Raw genomic sequence first — 8,567 nt, 5'->3', positions numbered from 1 at the left:
CTGGATGATTTTTGTTAATTGATCTTCCTTGTCTGACTGTCTTTTGTTGGGCCATTTGACTGCAAATGATTCATTCCCACAGCAGAGTCCTGTGCTGTCATGTCAGAAGCTAGAAGGAGTTATGCACTCCCACTGACATTCACTCCTTTCAGCTTACCTGGCAGATCTCTGCCTCAGGGGGTAGGAGGACTGGATCTGATAGCACCAGTCCCAGAGGTAGGAGTGAACCCCACATTCAGCGCTCATTTAATCCATAGCTAGATGGCTGGGGGTGAGACCCAAAGGCAAGGCCCAGCTAAACCAATTGCTAAAGAATCCCATCCAGGGCTAGACCGTACACTGCATGCTCACTCCCTTCCCCTTGAGGGCAAGGCTTCCTGACAGGTTTACTCTCCCAAACAGCATTGGTTTTAAATGGTGGGGTGTGGCCTGGGCTCAGCTCCAGTTAGAACAGCCTTGTGCTGTCAGTTTCTGGGAGGGAATCTGTCCTTTTTGGTGGTAAGGCCTGTGCCCTTAGCCCCCGCCCCTTCACCCCAAGAACAGTGCTAGACTGGCCTGCCCCAGCAAAGCACAGGGCTAAAATGCCAAAGCTCTGGGACTTCTGTCTTCAGCCTTACTGAAAAGAGCTTGGTAGCCTCTGATTCCCAGGTTGCTAGCCCCTACTTCAACTGCCCACTGTGGCACAAGGAGATTTGTGGGCCGGTGGGGTACCATCCTTCCCAGCCCTGCTGCATCAATAACACACCTGCCAGCACTTTCCATACAAAATGGTCTTTAATTGAAATCGGCGGTGTCATTACTCATCTAGCAGTGGTAGAACCGTACAGACAGACTACATCCAGGAGCTATCTTACACTGATGTATGTCACAGAGGTGTAGAGAACAGGTATCCCAACTGGTCAAGGTATGGCTTCGCCTGAGGGAGTGAGAACTTGCCTTCCACAGGAAGAATGACAAAAGTGGGGTAGGATGGGAGCTCCCTATGGCTCTACCTTCTCCCCCTTCTGGGAAATAGGGAGGGGGGGGGGGGAAGAGATTTGTGTTAAGGACAGTGGGCTGGAGGGAAGAACATAGCTCTCTGGAAAGCAGTTGCCAATGGGGAGTTGTGGAGCAAAGTCTGGGTGAGGGCTGTGTCTGACAACTGCAGGCAAGAGGCTAAAGACTAAAATGTCCAGCTGGTTTCCTGCTCATCAGATCTTCCTCGTGCAGTGTTCCGTGTTCTGATGCACCAGGACTAGCTGGGTGCAGCTTTAAACACCAACTCAAATGGAGCTGAGCTCTCTCAAAATCCACTAAGTGGTGTCCCCCACTGGAGCTGCACTATGTACCCCCCCCCCCCAAGTGCTAGAAAACTGCCCTTGCAAAGAAAGCTGCTGTACAGAGAGCTTAGTGCACAGCCAGCAGGCTACAGGGCAACTGGGTTACAGGTCTGGCTGCCTGTCCCCCAGTGGCCTACAGGAATTCCTCCTGGCTGCAGCTGTTGGAGGCAATGACTGGACCAGCCTGGGTGCAGTTCTTGCCACCTGCCCTGTCCTCCAGGTGCTGCTGTCACCTGGCAAAGCTTAGCTGTAGCCTGGTGGAGCTTTCTGAGCAGCCAGGCTACCTGGAGAGCCTAGGGTAGGGCTGTGCACCTGCTGTTCAATCCTTTCCCACTGCTGGAAGGAAGGGGGCTTTCCCTCTTCTCCCCCCACCCCATGGTCCATGCTGCCTGGGGCTGGACCATGTGGTGCTCCATCCTCTGCACATGAACAGGCACATGCCTGCAGGAGTGGAGGCAAGGGGGGATGGCAGATCAAGTCTGTCTCCAGCCTTTTCCTTCCCAGCTCCCTCTGCTGGCAGGGCAGAGCCATTGCACAGATGACCATCTTTAGGCCAGGTCCAGCAGGTGCTCTCAGCCCTGCCCCCCAGCTGCTGCCCTGGAGCATTTTGCATGGCCAGGAGGCAGAAGCAGATGTTTGGGGGAGGGGGGAGCAGGCCAGTGAGGAGAACCACAGGGACAAGCACCACCCTGGGGCTGGGCAGAGGGGGGTGGGATGTGGGACCAAAAAGTCATTTTGAAACAAAAAAAAGTTTCATGTTAATTTTTTTCTGGATTTTTTTTTTTTTGGGGGGGGGGGGCAAATTTGGTGACACCAACCCAAATTGGCAAACCTTGTGGGTGTCCCTAAATCTGCATTTTTCAGCCCCATGCCCCCAAAAAAGTTTGGGTTAAAAAATGGCACTCAGTGCTACCTCTTGGCCATGGTCTGTTTCTCCCCTGGCCCCTCAGGCTGCTGGGGGCCTTGGTTGCTGGTGCACATGGGCTGCAGCTGGCTCTTGAGTCTGCCACTTGACCTGTTGGGTGACCTTTTTAGGGCAAGGCCCCTCGCTGGGCGGCTGTTTCCCTTCCTGCCCCCTTGTTGCTTTAATAATACCCAGCTATTGTCTTTGCAAAGCAGGGTCCTATCATGAGCCTCATTGTACAGATGGGGAAACTGAGGCCAGTGGAAGGGAAACAATTTGCTTGGGGTTGCCCAGCAGGCCAGTGGCAGAGCTAGAGAAGGGCCCCAGGGTCCCAGGCAAGGGTTCTAGCCACAGGGACTAACTGCCTTTCTATTAGCGGGTGAGCTCGCTGGGGCAGGTGCATGACCAGCACAAAACATGCTCCTTTCCCCCACAAGGAGCAGATGAGAGGCACCTGGCCTGCCCTATGTTGTGGGGGGCCAGGTGTGGATTTTTTGGGGGAGGGGGAGCTTCCCCGTGGCCAGAAAGCAACATGCAGCTGCAAAGCTCCATGCGTTTGCCAGCTGGGCCTGCCTGTGGGGAGAAGCCACGGCTGATTGCCCACTGGCTGCCACCGCCCTAGCCACGAACCTGACAGGCTGGGGAACTCGGCCCTGCAGCACCCTGCCTGAAAACCCCCCTGGAGCCTGGGCATCAGGCGAGCCCAACCCACAGCCGTGCTGGCCAGGAAGCAAGTATGGGTGGGGCAGGTTAGTCCAGTGCTGGTGAATGTGCTACATGGGATTGGGGGCGTTTAGCTGTCAGCCCCCCCCCCCCACCCCACCGCCTGCCCCCTTGCTGGGACCCTAGGCCAGCCAGGGGCTACCCAGGGAAACTAGGAGCTTTGACTGATGGGGTGTGGGGCTGTCCCCAGTGGCCTTGAGGGGTTTCCTGCCAATGCCCCCTGCGTTTCCCTTTGTAATGCTATTATGTAGGACCTACAGAAACCCCGAGAGGTGCCAGCTGAAACATGCCCCATCAAGCAAGGCTAAAAAACAGGCAGGAAGCTCAGGGCTGGGGGACAGGAGCTACAACAAACCCCACCCCCACCCCCTGCTAGCATGGATAGCCAGGGCTCTACCCCTCCCCCCAGGGCCCGAGCCACCTCCCCTTCAGGGCAGTGGAAAGATGACTCCCGCGGGCTGGGGAGGCACAGGGCCTTGGGCTCTGCAGCCGGGTTTCTGACGGGCCAACCGGCCCATGGCCCGAGGGTCTCTGCCAGTATGACAGCAGGTAGCCCAATAGGGTGACCAGATGTCCCAATTTTGGGGTCTTTTTCTTATATAGGCTCCTATTACCCCCCATCCCCATCCCGATTTTTCACATTTGCTTTCTGGTCACCCTATAGCCCAATGAGCTGCTTGGAGCCCAACCCGTATGGCCCGGGGCCAGGCCCTAAAGGCCCAGCAGGGCTGATGCTGATCATGCACATGGAGCACTGGTGTTGTGGGGCAGCCCACACCGATCCCATGCCGGGCTCATTGCTCTCCCCACCCGCACTGCGGGGGGGCACCCAAGGGGCCCAAACACTCAGCAGCAAGGACAAACAGTTCCAGAAGGAAAGGGGTGCGGGGGGGGGGACGACTTTCACCTGAGAAACAGCCCAACAGGAGGGACCCAGCTACATAAACAGGGGAAGGGGGGCTGCCCCCCCCCCAACACAACAGGGGCTCAGAGGAGTCAGCAGCCCCACAGAGCCCACCCTTTAAGTCCCAGCCCCAGGCTCCACCCCTCCCTGTTCCAACCAGGACACAAGTGCAAATGTAAACATTCGTTTAAAATAAATTAACACCAACAAAAAGTGCAGTGCATGTGGGTACCAGCAGGAGGCAGCGCGGCCACCCCCATCCTCCCTTGGCCCGAAAGCCGGCAGCGCTGCCGCGGCCTGGGGCAGAATTGCTTGGTGCTGAGCTGGGGAAGGGAGGTGGCCGCTGCGGAGCAGGAGGTTTGGATCTAGGGTCTGCCTGGGAGCAGGAGCCTGGGGTGGCTGGGATGGCAGTTCTGCCCCCTGGGGCAGGTTGGCTCGAGGTTCTGCCCCAGCCTGGTGCGTTGCTGCGCTGGGCAGATTTTGGGGGTAGTTGGTTGTTCCACTGGGCTTTGACTGGTCTCGAAGGAGCTTCCACATGATCTCCGCGACGTAGCAACCTGCACACCTCTGCCCACAGGGTACCACACTGCCTGCCCGCCCTCTCCGGCTCCTGCCAAGCTCACGGCCGGACCCAGCCTGTCAACGGGTCTGCTCGGAATAAGCGCCGGGACAGCGCCACATCTCGCCTCTCTTAGGTTCAGCTTTGCAGATGGTGGTGGGAGAGGGGATTATGCTCCCCTGCATCCCAGCCGCTGCCCCAGTGCATCCTGGTCCTGTTTCCAGACACTGCCCATCATGGGCCGGTCCTGCTCTGAGCTGGCGTGAGTGCCACGGGGCCCTTCTGGCCAGGAGTCCGACGCCATGGGGCATTTCTTGGTCTCCAGCTGTACAAGGCTAACCCCCAAGCACCCGAGAGACTCCCCCCGGCCCCCTCAGTCTGTCCATCAGGACCGAGGTGAATTCAGTGCATGGGCCGCTCCGGCTGGCTCCGGCGCTGCCTCTGGGTAGATTATACATTATATAGCTTTATATAGAGATTTATAGATTATTTATATAAATATCTGGGGGTCTGTACAACCTCGTGGGGGGGGCCGGGCCATCACGAGCTGGGAGCGGCTGGCAGTCTGTGCGTGTCTCCGCTGCCCGAGTGGTCCAGTTCGGCGCTGTCACAGTCCGAGTCCTCATACGCGGAGGGGGTCTGGTCCGGAGCCGGGGGAGAGGCGAGATCAGAGCACAGATGGGGGAAGGGGGGAGCTGGCACCCCTCCCCAATGCCAAACCAAACCGCTGCTCTACCTCCACCCAATGTGATCTCCTGGGCAGATGGGTCCCACTGAGGGGCAAGATGCTCTGCAAGTCCTGATGAACCCGGGGCTCACTCTTATGGGCATCACCAACCAGTGGTTCTTGGAGCCCCTGCACCACTTGGAGCCCCCGGGAATCCGTCCCCTGGAACCCCTGGCACTCCCCACATCCCCCAGCAGGGGGAGCATTCGGGTCTCCCCTCCCCTGAACACATTGTACCCCCCCACAGTCCCCAACAGGGGGAGCTCTTGTGACCCCCCCGCTTCAGCCCCCTGTACCGCCCAGCTCCAGCAGGGGAAGCACTGGGGATCCCACCCCACCTCGAGCACCCTCCAGCCCCCAGCAGGGGAAGCACTGGGGATCCCACCCCCCCTGAGCTCCCCAGCAGGGGGGCACAGGGACCCCCACCCTCCCTCGAGCCCCTGCACCCCGCAGCCCCCGGTGGGGGGGGGCACTCACCTCAGCGGGGTTCTGCTCAGCACTGAGCTGGCTCTTGACGTGCTGGACAGCGGCCTCCTTCTCGGATAGGCCATCGGAGTGGGCCAGGGCGTCGAGCGGGATCTCGGAGCTCTGCGAGAGCATGTCGTCGGAGCGCTCGCCTGTGTTGGTGCTGGCCACGTCGGGCGTGCCGCTTGGCGACGCATCGCTCGTGTTCCCCTCCTCGCCGTCCCCGTCCGAGAAGTTCTCTGAGCTGAAGGTGGAGAGCGACTGGCGCTTGCTCAGCCCCTGGGGCCACCTGTCAGCAGAGCAGCCCCCCATCACCCACCAGTGGGGGGCGTTGTCCCTGCTGGGGACTGAGGCCCAGAGACTCTTCAGTGAGCTCGATGCCGTACAATAGGTCGGTGACAGAGCCAGAGATAGAACCCAGGCGTTCGGGGTGTCCTCCCTCTGTTCTAGCCATTAGACCCTACATTCCCCACCCGGAACTGAGAAAAGAACCCAGGCATCCTGGCTTCCAGCCCCGCCCTGCTCTAACGACTAGTGCTTAAGACCATGGCTAATGGTCCAAGGAGCAGTTTCTGGCACTATTACAGCGCCCCATAGAGGGTGACAAACACCCACGTGCCACAGCAACCCCTGCCCTGCACCAGAGCCCACTGGGCATGGCAGGCCAATGGCAGAGGAGAAAGGCCACATGGCCAAGCCCTGGTGCTGAAGGTTCAGGAGCCCAGGCCCGTACCCACCTCTGCCTCAGTGGCAGCTCCACCTCGCTGTCCACTTCTCCCTCCTCCTCCTCGGACGAGACCCCTCGCTTCTGGAGAGCAGAAGGCAGAGAAGAGCCACGTTAGCTGGACCCGCCCCCGCCTGGGCTGCTGTGAACCCCATGGGGCGCAGGAGGGCACAGGCTGCCCTGCAGAGCCGGGACACCCGCTTGCTGTCTCCAGCCAGGACAGCCACGTTAGAGCCAGCAACCTACTCACTCTGCCCAGCCCTTGGATGGTAATGGAACCGACTCGCACAACCAGATCTCAGGGCTGGGCTAGCAGGGGGGACTGTGATCGGGTTTCAGGGGCACCAGCAGAACGGTGGGGCTAGCCCAGGGCTGGGCTAGCAGGAGGCTGCGTGTCAGGATTGTGGAGCACGGGCAGAGCTGCGGGGACAGCCCAGGACTAGAATAGCCCAGGGATTGGGAGGACACAGGGACTGGGGAGGGGCACAGGGATTGTGGATCCACAGGAATGGGGGGGCACAGGGACTGGGGAGGGGCACAGGGACTGTGGATCCACAGGAATGGGGGGGCACAGGGAGGGGAGCTGACGGATTGGAGCGGGGCACAGGGATGGGGATGCTGAGGGATGTGGGGGAAGAAGCCAAACCAGGTAGCCCAGGCCAGCAAATTCCCCCCGTCAGCCCCTTTAGGAGCCCAGTAACTTGGCTTTGACCCATTTTCCCCACGGGCAGTCCGGCTGGGCCTGCAGCCTCCAAACGCTGGAGGACACCGTCCCTTCTCCTTCCCCCGGGAGCGTGTCCCCTGGTTCATCACCCCCCCGGGACAAATGGGCTGAATACCTCCTTTGAAGCTGGTGGCTGTAAACTCCAGCTGTTGGTTCCCGTCCTGCCCGGTCCCCACTCGACTGAGGAGCCCCTCAGTGCCTGGTCCCCCCTGCGACGGGCCCAGGAGCCCTGGTTGAGGCATGTCTCCAGCCACATTTTGCTGAGCCCCTCGCTGCCAGCATCTTCTCCAGCCTGCGGCCAGTTTTGTGGCTCCTCCGATCTCCCCCATACAACGCACACCTCAGAGCTGGGCGCAGTGTTCCAGTCCCACCTACGCTGCATGCACCCCGTACAGGCAATCGGCTTCACAACCAACAGTCCCCTACTGCCCCCTACAGTCAACCCATTTAAATCAACACAGGCGCCCCGCCCCCCCAAGGCCCAGCCCCCGCTGAGCCGCGCTCACCTGGCTCCGGGTCACGGCCGCTCGGTACAGCAGCGCTGCGGGTGTCAGATGCTGCTGCGGCACCCCACAGGCCTTGGCCGCCTTGCCCGCCACGCCTGCCTCCTTGTCGGGCTCCTCGCCTGGCTGCAGCCTCTGGGCTAGGCCCAACAGCCGGTGGCTCTTGTCCGCTGGCCCCACGGCCCCCTGCTTGGAGGAGGGCGAGTCGGGGCTGCTGGAGAAGGGCACGGAGGCCGTGTCCTCACTGGGGGTCTCGCTGCGGGGCTGCTCGGCCAGGGGCGACTCGGGCCCGGCAGGGGCCCCCTCTTTCTTGGCCCCGGCCTCCAGGGTGGTGTTGATGAGGTCAGGGCTGGACGAGGACATCCGGCGCAGCAGGTCGTGCTGCAGCCCCCGCAGGGCGGCACAGGTCTCCAGCTGCTGCCCCACATCCGCCGGCTCTGGGGCCCGGGGCCCTGCCAGCTCCCCGCAGCTGCCCTTGGCGCTGGCTTTGCGGTAGCGCGCCTTGGCCCGCCGGCTCCGGCCCGGGGAGGTGGGGCCCTTCTGGCACGCGGGTATCGACACCTGGGCAATGGCCGAGTCCAGTTTGGGCAGGATCACCTCCGTCTTCAGGATGTCCGGCCTGGGGGACAGCACGGGTCAGGGGGGGCCAGTCCCGGCGCCCCACTCCCTCCCCGAGCCCTGCACCCTTCCCCTCCCCACTTCCTGTGCCCCTCTTTGATCCCTGTCCCCAATCCCTGCATCTCCTCACTCTCCCCAAGCCAAGTGCCCCTCCCTCATCCAATCCCTCAGCCCCCCTCCAGCTTCCCCCAACTCAGCTCCCCCACCCTCAGCTCCTTTCCCGCCGCAGCTTCCCTCCCCCATGTTCCTGTGCCTCACTTCCCATCCCGCCATCCTCCTGAGCCTCAGACACCCCCCGCAACCTCCAGTGCTTCGACTCCCTTCCAGCTGTCTCCCCCCACCTCCCTGTACCTCAGTCCCCTCCCTTCCCCACCTCCCTCTACCTCAGCTCCCTCCC

The 8,567-nt window shown here is 61.2% G+C and overlaps 1 protein-coding gene across 1 annotated transcript in view; it reads right to left on the bottom strand.

Annotated features, from left to right (window-relative positions):
* Nucleotides 1–4,949: 4,949 nt before the first annotated feature.
* Nucleotides 4,950–8,567, bottom strand: part of MAP3K12 (mitogen-activated protein kinase kinase kinase 12) — a 13,780-nt gene continuing 10,162 nt past the window's right edge. The window contains exons 10-13 of the mRNA XM_026660701.1: nucleotides 7,556–8,171; nucleotides 6,339–6,409; nucleotides 5,614–5,890; nucleotides 4,950–5,048 (exon numbers count right to left, since the gene is read on the bottom strand). Of these exons, the coding sequence (XP_026516486.1) occupies nucleotides 4,950–5,048; nucleotides 5,614–5,890; nucleotides 6,339–6,409; nucleotides 7,556–8,171 (1,063 nt within the window). The remainder of the gene's footprint in view (nucleotides 5,049–5,613; nucleotides 5,891–6,338; nucleotides 6,410–7,555; nucleotides 8,172–8,567) is intronic.

The sequence above is a fragment of the Terrapene carolina genome, unplaced genomic scaffold (genome assembly GCF_002925995.2).
Source record: "Terrapene carolina triunguis isolate 2854851 unplaced genomic scaffold, T_m_triunguis-2.0 Scaffold836, whole genome shotgun sequence".
In the NCBI taxonomy this organism is placed as follows: domain Eukaryota; kingdom Metazoa; phylum Chordata; order Testudines; family Emydidae; genus Terrapene; species Terrapene triunguis.
Note: the sequence above shows the minus strand (reverse complement) of the source record. Positions and strands in the feature narration are given on the sequence as shown.